We start from the raw sequence: 19,816 nt of genomic DNA, 5'->3' as shown, positions 1-19,816 counted from the left end.
GTATTATAGTATGGATCCACAAAAAACTATCTTTCAACAAGACAACGACCCAAAACACAAAGCAAAGGCTACCATTTCTTGGCTTAAAGCCCACAAAGTCAACTTTATTGCTGACTGGCCACCTAACAGTTCCGACTTGAGCCCAATAGAGCATCTTTGGAGACTGTTAAAGTGCAGGCTAGCCGAATATGATACAAAACCAAAAAATCTGGACGAACTGTGGTCAAGGGTCGAAAAAGAATGGTTCAAATTTCGCAAAGGTGACATGGAGGCATACTATAACAGTATGCCTGAACGTATAAAACCAGTCATCAAAGCAAAGGGCGGTTATACTAAATTTTGAGCATTGCAAATAAAGAATAAATCTTTGTGAAACACAAATTTTCTCTTTTAGAAATGAAGCACTGTTATTGGATGCATTTAGGATCAATTAGCAGTGTTATCCTTACTGTCAATGTCTAATTAATCTATGTGGCAAGTTTCAGAAGGATCGACCGAGTTTTTGTAGAGAAGGGTAAAAAAACAGGTTTTATGGGACACTTAATGTAACCACTGTAGATGTGATCTGGTTTTTTGCCATGATCATCATGTATTGATCTATGCATATGAGTTCATATATGTTCACAACAGACTCAGTTTCGTTTGACTAGACAGCTATCCTTGCTGAGACAGATTCCCTAATCTTGTGATGACAATGCTTTCAACATTGCTATTGCTTGACTACGGTAGTCAACGGACTGATATTGTTATCTACCTGTTGTGAGTCATCATCTTCACTGCTGACCTTTACTCATTCATTTTTTTCTTTTATAAGTGAAATTTCTGCAGCATTCCCAGCAAGTTTATTTGGCTGTGTACAGTATTTTCGGTTACACTTGAGAGGATTATAAATTTTTAGACCAATGGTGAACATCCAAAAACAATAAAATAGTCACATATAAGGTAAACCAATATAAACAAGATTAAGTGTAGTTTGTAACAAAACAAAAATATGTGTCCAAGAGATGAAAGATAGCAGCTAAAATAAAAAGACTAGAAACTTAAAAATAAAAAATATTTAACTAAAACAAAAACAATGAACATAAATGTAAGTATATTAATTAAAACATAAACATATATAATTACTTCTATTTCTTTTTTGTATTTTTGAAATAGACACTTGTAGTGTATCAAAGATCTATAATTATATATGTTTATGTTTTAATTAATATATTTACATTTATGTTCATTGTTTTTGTTTTAGTTAAATATTTTTTATTTTTAAGTTTCTAGTCTTTTTATTTTAGCTGCTATCTTTCATCTCTTGGACACATATTTTTGTTTTGTTACAAACTACACTTAATCTTGTTTATATTGGTTTACCTTATATGTGACTATTTTATTGTTTTTGGATGTTCACCTTAAATAATACTAGCCCATTTTTATGCATATTTCTGTGAAGGTGACCGTTTGTATTTTTTCAATAAGTTTGAATTACAGTAAAATATGAAAGTATAATGTATATATCTATTTTTTAGAAATCTTCTAATTTATCTATGTATTTATTTATTATATCATTATCATCAAAGTCTTCCTGCCATACCCAACTGTTGTAAGAAACATCATAATCTTTCCATTTAACAAAAAATTTTGTTCTTCTTTTAGACTTTTTATGTTTTAAGATTGTTTCTATTTCAAAATGCTCGCTGTTGTATAAAATATTTTCATTGTCTTCATTATCTTCAATATCCATATCTATAACTGATTGCATGTTTTTATCAAAATAAGTTTCTAAAAGTTTATCTTGTTTATTTGTAATTGTTACTATTCTTTCAAAGTCAATGTCATAAACTGTATCTATTTGTTTCTTTCTATTAGGATCAGGAAAATCGAAATTGAGATTTGTCCATAAAATATGAATTGATTGTGTGTTTATGTTATGTAGTAAACAAAAAGTTTGAATGTTCATTAATAATAAGCTTAGTTTTATTTGTAAGTTGTATACTCTTATATCTGTTATTTTTGTTGCTCTCTCGTTATTATTAAATCTTAAAAATTTATTACCAAATTTTCCAAAATTGTTTTCAATGCTGCTTCTAAAACTACCTAAGACCTCATTATAACTTTTCTCTTTCTCATTTAACTCTGTATTTTTTTCTTTTCTTATAGGATACATAAAGTTATCTTTACCAATACTATCGTTACCATATTTTTGACAATTATTTATGAAATTTTCTACATAATAATAATATCCTCCATCCAATACCATACAATCATATTCGGATATTTTATTTTCTATTTTCATATCTAAAAACATTTGACCATCATTATGTTTTCTACAAGGTTTACTCTCTAAAACAGATATTGCAAATTCATTGATATCATATATCACTTGTGTACGTAAACCTGAATTTTTAAGTTTATAAGAGTAGAAATCCTTTTTTAACACATCTTTTTTCAAATAATCTATTCTACTATCATGGCCATCTATCAAAAGTGTTACATTTTTAAAGCCTATTGGATTTTTTGATTTAGCATATAGAACCCTTAAAACAGGTGTCGAAAACATGTTCTCTAACATATCTGTTATAGATTTATTAATGTCGTTATAATTTTTTTCCCAAAACTCTTTATATGTATCGTGAAATGATGAATGAGGAATAAATCTATGCATATTCCTTAGTGAGTTTCCTGTTAGTAAGTGATACAATATCAAAGTACCTTTTTCTAATGTTCTGTAGGGACATTTATAATCAAATTTAACAAAGATTTCATTTAGAAAAAAGAAAACTGATATATATCCTAGCTTATTTAACACGTATTCTTTGATTTCATCCATAAATTTAATATCTTTAATATCTGTTCTGTGTTTATACTTTGATGTATGATGTTTATAGTTGCAGTTTAAAAACGTCCAATATTTATTATTAATTTTTTGTAATTCATTTTGTAAAATTATATTTGCGTCACTTTCCATTTCTGAGTATTTACCTTTGTTTGTGTGATATTTATAAATAAAGCTAGAGTTCAATTTTCGATAATTTAGAATAGTAACAATTACAAATAAACAAGATAAACTTTTAGAAACTTATTTTGATAAAAACATGCAATCAGTTATAGATATGGATATTGAAGATAATGAAGACAATGAAAATATTTTATACAACAGCGAGCATTTTGAAATAGAAACAATCTTAAAACATAAAAAGTCTAAAAGAAGAACAAAATTTTTTGTTAAATGGAAAGATTATGATGTTTCTTACAACAGTTGGGTATGGCAGGAAGACTTTGATGATAATGATATAATAAATAAATACATAGATAAATTAGAAGATTTCTAAAAAATAGATATATACATTATACTTTCATATTTTACTGTAATTCAAACTTATTGAAAAAATACAAACGGTCACCAATAGAAATGTTTTTGAGAATTATATTTTATTTTTTAAAAGTGTTCGAAAAAATTGAGACAAAGTGTGATTTTTATCTAGAAAATAAGAGTGAATTTTAGAAGATAATTTGTAGACATTTTACATATAAAAAGGACAAGGACAAGAGCATGGCATTAGTTTTTTTAAAACCTTTTCTTTCTGAATACATCTCTCCCAATAAGACTCAGCGTGCTTTACCCACTGCAAGCAATCTTTTTTAGTCACCGTGTTGCATGCTTCAGCGATACGAAGTGTCCATTCATCATCTTTCTTCAAAGGGTTTCTTCTAATGCCACTTTTGATCTTCGACCAGCACTCTTCTATGGGATTTAAAAAAGGAGAGTAAGATGGCACGAATAAAGGTTTGTATCCTCGTTTTTCAATGTCTTCAACAACAAATACATCCTTTACAGATTTTATATATTTGACTATATGATAAGCCGTAGTACCTTTCTTTAAAGGCTTTTGTTTTTAGGCTCTTCAGTGTTGCGCTTTCTTTTTTAGCTGATACCTCGGAATGAAACTCTTTCTCTATCAACTCACCATCCCCTATTTTCAAAGGTATAACTTTGGTAAAGCTTATAATTCCTCTAGCACATATACACCCAATCATGCTCTAACTAACGCCTTTTTGTGTGTGCACTTTTACATTCGCTAGAGCACCAACTTTCGACCATACACGCCCTCTCATCAGTCGAGAGTGAAAGCCAGCTTCATCAATAGACACACAGTTTTTCTGGAAATCAACACTGGCTTCTATCCACTTGTTGATGATTTCGTAGCGGAGATTGAGCGTTCTAGGTGCATCCCTTTCAATTGTGTATTTACTAGCTTGCTTTAATGCCAAGCAACACTTTTCACTAATATGCACATACAAAGAAGAAATAGCAACGGGTAGTCCAAACTGCTTCATCAACTCTTCTCTTGCCTGTTCCAAAAAGGTCGAAGGGTTTGCGTCAAACAACTGGATCAAAAAGGCGGTATGGACAGGAAATAGCTTTTTTGGTTTCGCTTTTCCTTTTTGTGTAGATGTACTACCTGAAAGAATGGTTCCGTTATTGTCATTAAACTGGTTTAGAAGTCTATAAGCACTGCTAGTAAGTATACCACAAGCTTCAGCTGCTTTTGGTACAGCTTCCCCTGTTTCCTGTAGTATATTTATAAAGCGTGAGATTTGGTCAGACCCATACTTTTTATATCTTTTAGTTTTAGTGATCATCATCTCTTCCAGCTCTAAAACCATTTCCTCCATTTTCTCATCAGCTGTGCTTTGAGGAGTATCTTCTACGAGGTACTCATTTCCCCTGAGCATCTCAATGTCGCCGAACTCAACAGCAGCCTCATCAACTTCCATTCCCTCAGTCATAAAGTTATTGTAGTTTTTGACTGGAATATAATTAATGAAGTCCATTTTAACTAAAAGTTATCTAATCTAAAAGAAAGGAAATCGTCTAAAAACTTATTTTCGGTATCTCTAAACTAAAAGAGGATTCTTTTTTTTATCAAGACAGAGGTGTTTAAACTGCACGTGACTGTGTAGTTCTACGTCATTGAAATTTTTTGAAAAGAGGTATCCTGGCTTCTTTTTTTTTCTTTTTTAATTTTCAGAAGTGTTACCCGGCCGAAAAAGACCAGACATCTATGGTGCAATTGCACTGTTTTGGAGGAGTAGAAGCGATAAACCAAGGTAGAAGCCTTGGCCGCGCTGCTATATATTTTAGTTGCCCCATTTTGACAAGGAAATTGCCAAGTAATCAACCTGACAGCAATAATCTGACTACTAACATCTTTTTACAAGCTTTAGGTTTAGACAGAAGAACTTGATGGCTCTTATAGGCTGCAATTCTTTTTTTGTCAGACAGAAAAACCTGTGAATAATCATAAAATTGTCTTAACCGTTTTTCCCCTCTATGTTGTACTGTTTGAATGAATTATTGAGGTTATGTACTTTTGAGCTTTAAGTATTGAGGGCCATCGTAACTAAACTAATCTCTCAAGGCTGTTGAGGGGTTTAACAAAGCAAGGCAGCATGTTAAAAACGCCTTCAAATAGACAACAATATTTGCCTTGGCTAAATGAGAAATTGGCAAGTTTCAAATACTGTGATCCTTTCAATACATCATGTTTAAACGTTAACAGCTTCTCAGAACTAATTTTATTATTCAAGATGATCCATCTCTGCATTTATAACTTCTTAACGAAATTATGATTTATTTTATACCTCTCAAAAAACCCTCACTATGGCGGATTAGTTGCTTGACTTTACTAATATTGTTCGCAAAACAAACAAGAAAAAGTAACTTTTTTGCCAATGTTGTTCGAAATGTCAACAACTTTTATTTTATTTTTCTAAGAAGCAAGAAATATCATTCAAAATCATTGATTTTTTTGTTTGTGGGGAACAAACTTGTTCGTTTTGTCAACAATAAAAGTTATGAGGCGACAAGTACTGCGACAATAATAGTAGCTTTATGAGCAAGAAAAATTTTTTATTTTTTTTTACAAGTACAATAATACTAATAATGTTTCTTATAAAAAACAAAAAAAAAGGGTTTGCACAATGCAATACGTTGATGCACTCCTAAAAGTTTGACATGAGACTCATCTAAAAAGAGTATATTAAGTTATGTTGAATATTTAGTGATTGTTTAGGTCTTTTTTAGCAAACATAGCTTTTTGGTTTTTCTTGCAATTGCCTTTCTGTCTTACAAATATGAACCAAACGACTATCTACAAAATCACTCAAATGCAAGAACAAGTTTCCCAACTCGAACAAAAACCCGAATCACAGACTCAAATATGTAAGGGATTGATGCATTTATCTGCACCCTCTTTTGCCTAAAGTGATAGTAATGAGATCAACAGTAAAGTTCTTGAAGCAGCTCAACAAGGTAAAAAAAACAAGCGGTTTCTTTAGAATATGTATAAACATTTATTTTTGGAAAATGCAGCAAGAGAAGGCGGTGTTGCCAACACTCTTAATCTAAACTTGATGGGCTTTTGGGACATTCCTAGAGTACTTGAGGAAGCAACAAAAGCATTCGGCTCTCATGGATAATATAGATATGTTACGCCACGGTTGCGTTTGCTTGCCCTAATCAACTTATTCAAGAAGGAAAGAAATATCACTGATCTTTTAATTGATGATAAAGCAAATGAGAATGACTACGGGATCCTCAGAACAATCGCAAAAAATACCCACGATGAAATGGAGTTAGAGCTGCTGAAAGCTTTGAAGAAGAATGACAAAGCAGCTGTGTTGCCTTTATGGTCTGAAGTGCCTTCTGTTCTAATCGCAAAATACACATTTAAGCTTGAAAGCAATGCAGCTACTCATGGCTTTCCTCTTCAAAGATGTCAGCTTTCCTGGGCAGCCGGTCTATTGCTCTTCGAAACACACAAGCACAGAAGTAATAGAGCAAGAAATAAGGCTTCTGTTGTTGAAAGAGAGAATAACTCTAGGATCAGGTATAATAAACGCAAAACATGCATTCAATGAAATTTTAAAATGCCTAAGATGAATCAAAACTATACAGTGAAAACCAAGTTAGTGTTGAGTTTCTTCAAAGTGAGGTGCCTTCTTTGGAGTACGCAAACCTATATTGTGGTGATGAATTTGAGGATTCTGAAGATGAAATCTTTTCGGAATGGAAAACAACTGTCGTCCTTGTTCTCCTTCTCCACCTCTTCCCTCTTCTCAACCTAAGAAAAGGGCAAACGCAATGAAGACAAAAGCCAATCAGCCAAGTCTAAGCGTACAAGAAGAAGTAACAAAAAATAGTCACGACCTTAAATAATAAAACAATTTTTTTTCCATCACCTTCTCTTAAAACGTTTGTATTATAGATAAAGTCCACAGCTCCTGAATTCAACCTACATCCAGGAGCTTAAACTCTCTGAAACCTTATGATTGCATAACATCGACTCATGGACTTACTCATCTTAAGAATTAGACAGTACTTCCGGCGCTTTTTTAACAATCTGAGGAATTGCTGCGCTCCTCATTGATTGGTATGGAAGAACGCATTTTCCGCAGTAGTTTCTTTTTCTCTAACATAACCATAGACAAAAATTGATATACTACTGGGCCTTTATATAGATAAAAAACAAAAGTCGAAACCAGAGTTAGAGTGTAAGTAAACATGTAAGAGCTACTTGTTTCTTTTTGTTCCAAGTTTTGACATGAAATGTCACATCGCCTGGTCCTGGTACTGGTGAGTGTTGTTTTGGAAAAGAGTTTTGACATTGCCTTGTTCTAATTTAATTAGTTTGTTTGTTCTATATGTTTAGATGAGATTAGTCTGCTTCCATTTAAAATCAAAGTATGTTTAATCTATAAACTGTTCTATTTTTGCTACTTGAAAGCTAACGTAGCGCCTTTTTTTTTCTAGATTCCAAAACAAGTTCTTGCTGTCTCTTGATTTATAGTAAGTTTGATATGTTATTACACACCTTCAATACACTCAAAACCAACTTTTTTTTTCTCAAAAAAGAATGCTCACCTAAAGGAATTGACTATTTATCCGTACAAGACATGCACTTTGTCAGGTAAGTTTGATGGATAGCAAGATGGTGGTTTCTTCCTTTTTTTTTTTTATTAGAAAACCATATATTACATACAAATTATTTTCTGTGTCTATCAGTGTTGTCTCAATTCCAAATGACAAAGCGAATTGCTCATTTAACACTCTTGCCTCGCTTGTATATTTTTGTTTTTATTAAATTCAAGTAGTGCTTCTTTTCATTTACTATTTCTCAATAAAAGTATCGTTTTTTTCCATTTATAATAAGCGTCTAATTTCTAATAATCCTAAAACAATAAGTGACATTACGAACAATGTTGGTAACTAAAGCACCAAAGAACTTGGTTGTTTTGTAGTCAAAGTTGTTCCAAAAGTAAGCAAGTTATTGCTGTTTTGTTGCTAATATTGTTCGCTTTTCGAAAAATAAATTTAATTGTTTTGATACTAAAGTTGTTCGAAAAGCGTACAAATAATTTGGTAACATTTCGAACAACTTTGTACGTCGAAAAATTGATGCCAGCTATTTCTCAAACAACCATTTTGCTGTAAAAATTGGTAATTTTGCGAACAAAAATTGTACGTTTTTTAACTAACTTTTCCGCCATAGTGATACTAGTACACAAAGAAATTTGTTCAGGATATGCTACTTGACAAAGTGCAAACACTGATTTACGTTTTCTCACAACGACGCTTGTCTCTTCAAGGATGTGCAATGACTGCAAACACTCTCATCCTGTCCCAACTATGGTTCTGTCTGCGGCTTTTCCACCCGACACAAGCATTTTTAGACCAAATACGGCGGTTGATATACAAGTTTGTCTGGCAAGAGAAATATCCCAAGGTATCTTTCGATCAATTATGTCTTCCCCGCCTACAGGGTGGCGTTGGTCTTCTAAATCCTGCGCGCCAACATTTAGTACTCCAGATGAAATGGCTTTTTGCTCTTTTTGATCGAAACCAAGGTAACACGCTGCTGAAGAGTGCTTTAAGCTATCATCTACTATTTATGTCTACCAGCTCCTCCTTTCCTACTCTGCCTTTCTTTTCTCCGGTCTTGCGAAAACATGATATCTGCCATCAGCTCTCTATTATTCCTGTCATGTTTCAAGCATTTGACCATTTTGGAATTGACTTTAACCTACAGCGAGTGCCCATCCAAACATTGCTGCATTTTCCTTTAATTAAGATGTTCTCTGACCTGCCCTCTGGCCATTGGCTCTATCGACATACAGAGTTGCCTGCAATGATCTTCTTCAAGTTTGATGAAAACACACACCGGCTACGTTTACAAGTACGCACAGAGTATTCCAAGTTTCCCCTCTTATGCTGTTCGCTGTACAACGATATACTGATTCGACATTGCGTGCAGTTACAAACCTTTTTGATTCCTTATATCTATAATGAAGTGGAGCAAGTAAATGTTGAAGAAAACGATCAATCATTAGTGAGCCAATTGCATGACTCTCCTCTTTGGAGCCAATACACGTCCAAGGCTTACAGGATGCATAATTATTCCAGTGCTTCAAATACTCAATTGAATTTGCCATCTAAATTGCTGCGTCTGTTCTGGTCTTCCTCAATGCCTTTACCTTCCAAAACTTTGTGGTTCAGAGTTATCAATAAGAAACTGCCTACAGAAGCACAACTGTATAAAATCAATCGCGTTCCCAACAGTAATTGTCTCCTATGTTCTTCGAGTATTGACTCATTTGAACATTTTATTCTTTACTGTCCTTGGAGATGGTCCATTTGGATTGAAGTCCTCACTTATTTCTATCCACAGATGTATTTTTCAGCTGAAATGGTTTACCACCTACTCTGTCTCGAATTTTGCCCTCCTTTCCTACTGCCTGACAGTCGTCTCTTTACGGTTCTATCTGTCTGCCAATGGAGAATATGGTCCGCTTACTGGCGTTTCGCCTTGGACAATCAACTTTTCAACCCTGAGTAGGTCATTTCCGACATTATTAGTCAGACTTTGATCTCACTACAACAACATTATTTGCTCGTAAACACTTTTTGAGTCTCCCAATGACTAATTTTGTGCATTTTTTTCAGCTTATCCACGTTGCACCCCTCTGTGATGTGTAACTAAAAACATACACTTTAAATAAAAATATCTTACAAAAAAAAATATGCATGAAAATTTTTTATCAACTTATTTCCCATTGCAAATTTGTCATTAAGTAATGATGCTTATCACCAAAGACTGGCACTGCAAGAGCGCAAAAGTTGCAAGTTTTATCATCCATTACATTCAAAATGCTATTAGAGGCATTTTCAGGAATTGCCTTGCTAATCGGAGGCAACACTTCATCGTTTTAGCTACATCAGGTTAGTATTTATAGCACAATTTATTTTGGATGTTTGCATTTCTCCTGTTTGAGCAGGCTTGCTTGGTGGCCCTTTCTCAAAGAATCTGTTAAAAAATGTTAAGCGAAACATGAAACTTACTTCCAACAATGTCCCTTTTTCACTTCTTCTGCTACTTATTTTAATGAAGTACTTTCTAGTTTTCAGGACGTACATTTTCTTTCTGTTTCTGTATTTATCCATGTATTTGTTACCTTCTTTTTGTTGTCATCTTTGTTGTTTCTCTAAAATAGGTTGATGTACTAAACATCTAAATGTTCGAGAAGATATAGGCTAAACAAAATGCATCCAATCTTACTTTGCCAGTTATTATTTTTGTTTGCATTTGTTCAGTACTGGATCTACTAGTATCCTTAACCTTTTTTCAAATTGGATGGCACGGATTTTTGGCTGCTCTGCCTTTCTCAACATCTTCTGATGATAGCAACTCGATTCTACTTTCAGAATCAAGAATTACTTGTTCATCAGATATGTTCTTTTGATCAGGCTTTTGAATAGCATTTTCTACGAGCCTTTTTAGATGGTTGGTTTTTTTAGATCATTCCTACAATCACGAAATTCTGTTTCAAGCTTTGTTCCAAGCTTTACCATCGAGTGTGGCCCTCCAAGAAAGCAGAAGTGGTGGATGGGACTAATGAATGATGGTGATTGAGGTGCCACTGCTCATCTACAGCTTGAAGAGGGATAGATTTATCACCAAATAATAGAACAGTGTGAACACAAGGAAGCAGAGAATGTCTTTTCTCAGAGTAAGAGCAGCGTTCAGCATGCATTCTCTACTCTTCTTCGCAGATGTCATTAAAACTCACAGTTAAAAAAGCTGAATAAATAGCGATAAGCGCGGCCAAATATACTTTGTTTAGAATCCCGTTTAATCTCATGTTGCCTTACATTAATATGGCTTGCTTCTGTATTTTTTTTGCTGCAGGACATCGAACGTGCGCTGCAAATTTTTGCAATGCTTGTCTATGTGCTCATAAGCGGTTATCAAGCCCATATGTCCTGGCATTCCTATTTTCAACGCATGATCGCCACTCTCAGCTTTTTGAGTGCTCATGCAAATAAAATGGGCATTCTCTTTTGTTACATGTGCTGCTCATTTCTCCTTGATGGGAAACCAGTTTTTCTGCATATAGATAAAAGCCATGTTGCAATAAGATGTATCCTTTTCATAACACTGTTTCCAAAAAAAGGGTGGTCTGACACTATGGCGAAAAAGTTAGTTACAAAACGTACAATTTTTGTTCGCAAAATTACCAATTTTTACAGCAAAATGGTTGTTTGAGAAATACAGTGGTTACATTAAGTGTCCTATAAAACTCATTTATAAGCATAAATTAATATATTTTCGTCGCATTGACCTTGTGTTAGTATCAGAAAAAGCACATTTTTTTTGCTGGTTACTTTAATTCTTCTATTTAGTAAGGGATACCATTTTTGGACAACTTAGGTAAAAAATGACGTAGCGTTTTCAAAAAATTTCCTGCAAAACTTGAATACCTTATTTTCTTCGGCGAATAAGCATTCTCAATCGTGCGTTTTCCACGTTCTTCGGCAAATTCTAGCAAAACCTACCCGACTACATATAAATGCGGCAAGCTTTTTAGAAGAAAACTCTCTTTTCTTTATTCTATATACATACCTTTTCTCCTTATTATCATGCCTTACAGCCTCCCATACAATAAACGAAACAATGTCAAATCTGCACTTTTATCTGCAAATCAATCCGTCGGGTCTCAAAACTAACAAGTGTTGTCAAATCAACAATTTCCCGTACTGAAAAAGAGTTGCCAGAAATGAAAACTTGCATTGGTACCGGTAGACCATCAAGAGTAGGTCATCTCACGACTTGTTTGGTACGGATGAAAGTCTGAACTGGAGCATTGAAGAATGTTAAAGAAGTCCAAATTTGGTTGTCTGGACAGGGTATTGCTTCGACGTATAGTGAAACAGCCTCTCAGATGAAAAGGGTAGGATGATACTCAAAGCTTAAGCAGAAGAAAATTTTTTTGAGAGTTTCTCACCTTTCGAAGAGATACAAATGGGCCTTAAAATATCGTAACTGGTCCGCAAATGAGTGGAGGAGTGTCGTTTTTACCGACGAGACGAGGATCAATCTTTGGGAATCATATGGTGCAACATACATTTGGTTACAGCAAAGGTTTAAAGCGAGGCCCCATAGCTATAAGCTATTGCTCAAGCATAGAGGTGGCTCTCTAATGATGTGGGGGTGCATGACATCTTCCGGAGTAGGATATGCCTCTCGAGTGCTTCAAAAGGCAATGGATACCGATTGCTATTTGGAGATTCTAGGGTCGTCATACCTAGATACATTGGAGTATTATAGTATGGATCCACAAAAAACTATCTTTCAACAAGACAACGACCCAAAACACAAAGCAAAGGCTACCATTTCTTGGCTTAAAGCCCACAAAGTCAACTTTATTGCTGACTGGCCACCTAACAGTTCCGACTTGAGCCCAATAGAGCATCTTTGGAGACTGTTAAAGTGCAGGCTAGCCGAATATGATACAAAACCAAAAAATCTGGACGAACTGTGGTCAAGGGTCGAAAAAGAATGGTTCAAATTTCGCAAAGGTGACATGGAGGCATACTATAACAGTATGCCTGAACGTATAAAACCAGTCATCAAAGCAAAGGGCGGTTATACTAAATTTTGAGCATTGCAAATAAAGAATAAATCTTTGTGAAACACAAATTTTCTCTTTTAGAAATGAAGCACTGTTATTGGATGCATTTAGGAGCAATTAGCAGTGTTATCCTTACTGTCAATGCCTAATTAATCTATGTGGCAAGTTTCAGAAGGATCGACCGAGTTTTTGTAGAGAAGGGTAAAAAAACAGGTTTTATGGGACACTTAATGTAACCACTGTAGCTGGCATCAATTTTTCGACGTACAAAGTTGTTCGAAATGTTACCAAATTATTTGTACGCTTTTCGAACAACTTTAGTATCAAAACAATTAAATTTATTTTTCGAAAAGCGAACAATATTAGCAACAAAACAGCAATAACTTGCTTACTTTTGGAACAACTTTGACTACAAAACAACCAAGTTCTTTGGTGCTTTAGTTACCAACATTGTTCGTAATGTCACTTATTGTTTTAGGATTATTAGAAATTAGACGCTTATTATAAATGGAAAAAAACGATACTTTTATTGAGAAATAGTAAATGAAAAGAAGCACTACTTGAATTTAATAAAAACAAAAATATACAAGCGAGGCAAGAGTGTTAAATGAGCAATTCGCTTTGTCATTTGGAATTGAGACAACACTGATAGACACAGAAAATAATTTGTATGTAATATATGGTTTTCTAATAAAAAAAAAAAGGAAGAAACCACCATCTTGCTATCCATCAAACTTACCTGACAAAGTGCATGTCTTGTACGGATAAATAGTCAATTCCTTTAGGTGAGCATTCTTTTTTGAGAAAAAAAAAAGTTGGTTTTGAGTGTATTGAAGGTGTGTAATAACATATCAAACTTACTATAAATCAAGAGACAGCAAGAACTTGTTTTGGAATCTAGAAAAAAAAAGGCGCTACGTTAGCTTTCAAGTAGCAAAAATAGAACAGTTTATAGATTAAACATACTTTGATTTTAAATGGAAGCAGACTAATCTCATCTAAACATATAGAACAAACAAACTAATTAAATTAGAACAAGGCAATGTCAAAACTCTTTTCCAAAACAACACTCACCAGTACCAGGACCAGGCGATGTGACATTTCATGTCAAAACTTGGAACAAAAAGAAACAAGTAGCTCTTACATGTTTACTTACACTCTAACTCTGGTTTCGACTTTTGTTTTTTATCTATATAAAGGCCCAGTAGTATATCAATTTTTGTCTATGGTTATGTTAGAGAAAAAGAAACTACTGCGGAAAATGCGTTCTTCCATACCAATCAATGAGGAGCGCAGCAATTCCTCAGATTGTTAAAAAAGCGCCGGAAGTACTGTCTAATTCTTAAGATGAGTAAGTCCATGAGTCGATGTTATGCAATCATAAGGTTTCAGAGAGTTTAAGCTCCTGGATGTAGGTTGAATTCAGGAGCTGTGGACTTTATCTATAATACAAACGTTTTAAGAGAAGGTGATGGAAAAAAAATTGTTTTATTATTTAAGGTCGTGACTATTTTTTGTTACTTCTTCTTGTACGCTTAGACTTGGCTGATTGGCTTTTGTCTTCATTGCGTTTGCCCTTTTCTTAGGTTGAGAAGAGGGAAGAGGTGGAGAAGGAGAACAAGGACGACAGTTGTTTTCCATTCCGAAAAGATTTCATCTTCAGAATCCTCAAATTCATCACCACAATATAGGTTTGCGTACTCCAAAGAAGGCACCTCACTTTGAAGAAACTCAACACTAACTTGGTTTTCACTGTATAGTTTTGATTCATCTTAGGCATTTTAAAATTTCATTGAATGCATGTTTTGCGTTTATTATACCTGATCCTAGAGTTATTCTCTCTTTCAACAACAGAAGCCTTATTTCTTGCTCTATTACTTCTGTGCTTGTGTGTTTCGAAGAGCAATAGACCGGCTGCCCAGGAAAGCTGACATCTTTGAAGAGGAAAGCCATGAGTAGCTGCATTGCTTTCAAGCTTAAATGTGTATTTTGCGATTAGAACAGAAGGCACTTCAGACCATAAAGGCAACACAGCTGCTTTGTCATTCTTCTTCAAAGCTTTCAGCAGCTCTAACTCCATTTCATCGTGGGTATTTTTTGCGATTGTTCTGAGGATCCCGTAGTCATTCTCATTTGCTTTATCATCAATTAAAAGATCAGTGATATTTCTTTCCTTCTTGAATAAGTTGATTAGGGCAAGCAAACGCAACCGTGGCGTAACATATCTATATTATCCATGAGAGCCGAATGCTTTTGTTGCTTCCTCAAGTACTCTAGGAATGTCCCAAAAGCCCATCAAGTTTAGATTAAGAGTGTTGGCAACACCGCCTTCTCTTGCTGCATTTTCCAAAAATAAATGTTTATACATATTCTAAAGAAACCGCTTGTTTTTTTTACCTTGTTGAGCTGCTTCAAGAACTTTACTGTTGATCTCATTACTATCACTTTAGGCAAAAGAGGGTGCAGATAAATGCATCAATCCCTTACATATTTGAGTCTGTGATTCGGGTTTTTGTTCGAGTTGGGAAACTTGTTCTTGCATTTGAGTGATTTTGTAGATAGTCGTTTGGTTCATATTTGTAAGACAGAAAGGCAATTGCAAGAAAAACCAAAAAGCTATGTTTGCTAAAAAAGACCTAAACAATCACTAAATATTCAACATAACTCAATATACTCTTTTTAGATGAGTCTCATGTCAAACTTTTAGGAGTGCATCAACGTATTGCATTGTGCAAACCCTTTTTTTTTGTTTTTTATAAGAAACACTATTAGTATTATTGTACTTGTAAAAAAAAATAAAAAATTTTTCTTGCTCATAAAGCTACTATTATTGTCGCAGTACTTGTCGCCTCATAACTTTTATTGTTGACAAAACGAACAAGTTTGTTCCCCACAAACAAGAAAATTAATGATTTTGAATGATATGACTCGCTTTTTAGAAAAATAAAATAAAAGTTGTTGACATTTCGAACAACATTGGCAAAAAAGTTACTTTTTCTTGTTTGTTGTGCGAACAATATTAGTAAAGTCAAACAACTAATCCGCCATAGTGTATACGGCATGTAGAAACCTAAATACCTCAGGGTAGTTGGGGAAGATTTGGAGTAATAGGTGGCAATTCGGTGTTGCTTTAACAGTGTTGACCAGGAAGACACAGTATCACCACTCAATGAAAATGCTTCGGTCTTGTGCTGATTGAAAATTGCATTAGAGACCTTAGCGTAATTGTTCAAATGAATCTGAAGGCGTACAAAGTCATTTTGGTCGTGGACAAAGACACAGATGTTGTCCGTATATGCTAGGCATTTGATCTGTTGGTTGCTTGAGAAATTCGAAGAAGAATAACCTTGGTACAATGGATCTTGAAGAATAGACAATAATAGTGGCTCCAAAGCAAGATTGAACAGTATTGGTGAAAGAGGATCACCCTGACGTAGACCTCGCTTCTGATTGACTGGTTCCGTGAAGAATCCATTAATATTAATATACACTGAATTATCAAAGAATAGACTACTAATGCTATCATTCAGTGAAAGGGCAAAGCCAGAAGCACGTAGCACCTGAGTCAGATATCCGGCATGAACTCAATCATACGCCTTCTCTTGATCAAGAAGTAAGCCGATATCAGGATGGTTTTGGTATCTTGCCTGTTGTAGTATCAGATGCACCAACATTCCATTATCGCCAATAAATCTGTCATTGAGAAATCCTGTTTGATAAGGATTGATGATTTTTTGCATAACTGGGCCGAAGCGTTTGGTCAATAGCCTTGTAAAGATCTTTGCATCGCAGTTGATTAGCGAGATGGGTCTCCAGTTCTTTAGATCGTTGAGGTCGTCCTTCTTTGGCAGCAGTCTTACTCGAATGTCTTTCCAAGATGGTGGAACAACACCATGAACAAGAGCATCGTTAAACAGTTGTTCTAGAAATGGCTCCAAAATAGGAAGCTGAAAAAGCAGGCGTATATATACATAACCGAGGCCATCGCTACCTGGGCTACTTTGTTTTGGACTGCGTGTAGACATTTCCTGAAGCATATTGATGGCTATCGGTTCAAGTAGGAGATCAGTATCGTCTTCGTTAAGTTTGCGTTCGAAATTGACTAGCCCTAAGTAGTTGTTGATGCCTTCAGGAGCGACAGTGTCGGGCGTGTATAATCGTTGGTAAAATTCTTGAGCAATGCGCTTCATGCTTGTCGTTTCAGAAATTACTATCTCAGGATGGGGGTCATTGAGGTCTCTGAATTCAGACATATACTGCTGTGACGTTCGTTTTTCATGTATCTGCTTCAGAAAGGAAATGTTTGTCTCACTATTTTCCTGCCACCAGATGCCAGATTTGATGATAGCAATTTGAGCCATCTCTTGTTGAAGCTTGTGAATCTGAGTGTCTAGGGGAAGAAGAAGTTGTAGCCTGAGTGCTAGAGGCGGCTTCGTTCGTAAAATACGATTGCGTTTCTTTTCTGAGCGCCGAAGTGTCTGTTCTCTCCAGTTGTTATGATTGATTGCATACGATTTAACAACTTTTCTAGTTGTCAGTTTGACCTGCTCCCACGGTTCTTGAGGTGTATCATCATCAGTCCATTGTGCTACCAGCTTGTTGATACGCTTCTCTATGGAGTTGCGTAACCTTTTGTGTGTAGCAAAAGTCGGATTTCCTCGCCATATACCTGGTCCAAATTTTGACATACCTAGGACAAACTCAACTTGCAATATGTAGTGGTCTGACCATGAAGCTGGTAATGATGAGATATTGGAGTTTGTGAGCCCTTGTCGTATATCTTCGCCAACAAAAATATAGTCAATGGTAGAGAAACAGAAACTATCCCTGGATCGTCTTTGAAACGTGGGACTGTCCTCTAAGTTATTAATAGTCATAGCATTTGTGAAAGACTGTTCTAGCCGAGCTCTCCATTGAGGATAGGTAGCATAGGGTAGATCAGCAATTCGTAAATGAGAGTAGTTGAAATCTCCAGAGATGATCAATTGGTCAAGGGAAATAATGTTTCTGAAGTCATTCAGCATATTGTGTAATTGACAGTAAAAGGATCGACGTTCGGAATTGTTTGACGCAGGTGCGTACAAATTAAGAATATAGAAAGGTGCATAGAGTTGTTGGGGGTGTTCCACCTTATAGAGTTGAAATCGATCTGAAGAAAAGGAGTGTGAGGTATCTACAACAGAGATAGTAAAACCTGAAGAGAAGCAGACGATTCCCACATGTTGGGTCCAAAAGGATTGTGTTGGTTGAAAGAGAATGTCGAGAGTGTCAATACGGGATTGTGTATCCGCGTGGGTTTCTTGAAAGCATATTATGTCTAGTTTTAAAAGTCTTAAGTATCGAATGTATTCTTTTTGTGTTTTAGGTTGATTCGTTTTCACTAAACTGTTTGCATTTAGTGACGCATAGTGTAGTTGGAGTTCTTTAGTCATGATGAGATAGTGAAATATACTTATTGCTGGCCTGCAGCGTGGCCCGTCGAATGTATACTTTCTTCTAAATGGAGTAATTGTTGATTGAGTTCAGCTAAAGTGTTTTGATCGGCCTCGCTCAATATTTCTTCAGTAGACCTTTGTTGTATTTGGTGGATCTGTTGAGCCAATGCCCGTTTGCAATCCATCTGCATAGGTAGTAAATCTTTTAAATCAATCATGGCGTCCCCCTTGACTCCATCTAACTCCATTGCTGAAACGCCCTCTTCTTGTTCAGATTTATCTCTGTCACTGTCACTATCACTGTCACTGTCATGACCATCGTTTAGTACATAGTCTGAACCTTCCTCGTCACTCTCGCCATCTTCAGACATATCATCAATACTATCATTTCCTTTTTTAATTGAGTTTGGTCTCACATTTTTCTTGGCCCTGGTCAAGGAAGCACGTTTGTCGTTTGGAGCATACTTGGACTTTAGTACTTCGGTTGAAGAGGCCAGTTGATCCGCTTTAGAAGCAGGTTGGGGCATTTCCTGAGAAGTCTGATTCTTAGGCGCTGGGGTCTTGCGCTTTTTTGATGAATTGATGGGTGCTTTTCGTGGGCATTCAAAAGATCGATGACCAAATAAATGGCAGTGATAGCAAATGATTTGTGCTTTGAACTTTTCACACTCAAACTTCGTGTGGCCAGTCTGATGGCAATAACGGCACCAAGTGGGCATGTTATTCCATGTAGCATGAAAAACCTCATCTTTCTCCTCTCGCTAACGGATATTGTGGGCTAACTCCTGATACTTGATTTGCTCTTTTCCTGACTGTCTGGGAGTACCAATGACAGCATAACCGGATCCCATAAAAACCCAGTATTAGGTTCGGTTATAATGCTGACATCAATAACTTGGCCAAAAGGGGATAAACTGACCTTTAAGCCTTCAAGAACTTCAGTTCTCGGCAACATTGGTAGGTGAGACAGTTTGATATTGGTAACCATCCAACTGTCATTGGTGGCTTTGCAAGGGATAATTCGCAGCTTTGATTCATTGAATTCAACACCATTAGTGCCAAGATCGTTGACATTATGTTGGGGTTCAACGTAGATTTCGAGACATCTAGTGGTACCGTCATTGAGGAAAGAACAAGCATGAACTTTAGGATGCTGTTCCTTGATTTCTTGCAAACACTGAAGATCTGTTGTGATGATCCGACATTAAATAAGTCTTCAATTACATACTAAAATACATCATAATCAATTTACACCAGAAATAGACATAAAAGAACCTCTTGTACTGAATAAGACAATGGATCTTTTAATAGATCAAGACTTATAACCGAAATCCATAATTTATATTATTTAATTAATTTAAAGTAGTCTATGATAATAGAGACTCAGTCATTTGCATGAACTCTACTACTACTTACTCCGA

The 19,816-nt window shown here is 35.3% G+C and overlaps 6 protein-coding genes across 6 annotated transcripts; 2 read left to right on the top strand and 4 right to left on the bottom strand.

The window, feature by feature from the left end:
• Window positions 1-1,813: 1,813 nt before the first annotated feature.
• B0P05DRAFT_456045 (uncharacterized protein) lies at window positions 1,814-2,779 on the bottom strand (the record flags this gene model as incomplete). Its single annotated transcript, XM_051573941.1, has 2 exons — window positions 1,814-2,315; window positions 2,688-2,779. Coding segments are annotated over 2 exons (594 nt in total), but the record flags the coding sequence as incomplete, so codon positions are not given.
• A 1,029-nt stretch (window positions 2,780-3,808) lies between these two features.
• Window positions 3,809-4,407, bottom strand: B0P05DRAFT_252329 (uncharacterized protein). Its single transcript, XM_051573342.1, has one exon. The coding sequence runs from the start codon at window positions 4,324-4,326 to the stop codon at window positions 4,030-4,032; it is 297 nt and encodes a 98-aa protein (XP_051431125.1). The 5' UTR covers window positions 4,327-4,407; the 3' UTR covers window positions 3,809-4,029.
• B0P05DRAFT_458300 (uncharacterized protein) lies at window positions 4,378-4,566 on the bottom strand (the record flags this gene model as incomplete). The annotated part of the gene is made up of 1 exon (XM_051573971.1): window positions 4,378-4,566. A coding segment is annotated over one exon (189 nt), but the record flags the coding sequence as incomplete, so codon positions are not given.
• Window positions 4,567-6,126: 1,560 nt separating this feature from the next.
• B0P05DRAFT_590733 (uncharacterized protein) lies at window positions 6,127-6,471 on the top strand (the record flags this gene model as incomplete). The annotated part of the gene is made up of 3 exons (XM_051582838.1): window positions 6,127-6,214; window positions 6,284-6,304; window positions 6,365-6,471. 3 exons carry the CDS (start codon window positions 6,127-6,129, stop codon window positions 6,469-6,471), a joined length of 216 nt encoding a protein of 71 aa, XP_051431123.1.
• B0P05DRAFT_640627 (uncharacterized protein) lies at window positions 6,365-7,272 on the top strand. The gene is made up of 3 exons (XM_051583748.1): window positions 6,365-6,881; window positions 6,950-7,119; window positions 7,146-7,272. The coding sequence occupies exons 1-3, from the start codon at window positions 6,622-6,624 to the stop codon at window positions 7,208-7,210; spliced, it is 495 nt and encodes a 164-aa protein (XP_051431122.1). The 5' UTR covers window positions 6,365-6,621; the 3' UTR covers window positions 7,211-7,272.
• A 7,246-nt stretch (window positions 7,273-14,518) lies between these two features.
• B0P05DRAFT_624471 (uncharacterized protein) lies at window positions 14,519-15,535 on the bottom strand (the record flags this gene model as incomplete). The annotated part of the gene is made up of 4 exons (XM_051583460.1): window positions 14,519-14,712; window positions 14,781-15,133; window positions 15,233-15,297; window positions 15,448-15,535. The coding sequence occupies 4 exons, from the start codon at window positions 15,533-15,535 to the stop codon at window positions 14,523-14,525; spliced, it is 696 nt and encodes a 231-aa protein (XP_051431121.1). The 3' UTR covers window positions 14,519-14,522.
• Between the last annotated feature and the right edge of the window lie 4,281 nt (window positions 15,536-19,816).

Source organism: Gilbertella persicaria (assembly GCF_025201335.1).
Source record: "Gilbertella persicaria strain CBS 190.32 chromosome Unknown B0P05scaffold_48, whole genome shotgun sequence".
In the NCBI taxonomy this organism is placed as follows: Eukaryota; Fungi; Mucoromycota; class Mucoromycetes; order Mucorales; family Choanephoraceae; genus Gilbertella; species Gilbertella persicaria.
Note: the sequence above shows the minus strand (reverse complement) of the source record. Positions and strands in the feature narration are given on the sequence as shown.

Excerpts from the sequence above, each read along its gene's own strand:
- B0P05DRAFT_640627 (XM_051583748.1), top strand. The coding sequence starts at position 6,622 with ATGGAGTTAGAGCTGCTGAAAGCTTTGAAGAAGAATGACAAAGCAGCT. Across the intron at positions 6,882-6,949 it reads GAGAATAACTCTAGGATCAG|TGAAAACCAAGTTAGTGTTG; the intron begins GTATAATAAACG and ends AAAACTATACAG. Across the intron at positions 7,120-7,145 it reads CTTCCCTCTTCTCAACCTAA|AAGCCAATCAGCCAAGTCTA; the intron begins GAAAAGGGCAAA and ends CAATGAAGACAA.
- B0P05DRAFT_252329 (XM_051573342.1), bottom strand. The coding sequence starts at position 4,326 with ATGAAGCAGTTTGGACTACCCGTTGCTATTTCTTCTTTGTATGTGCAT.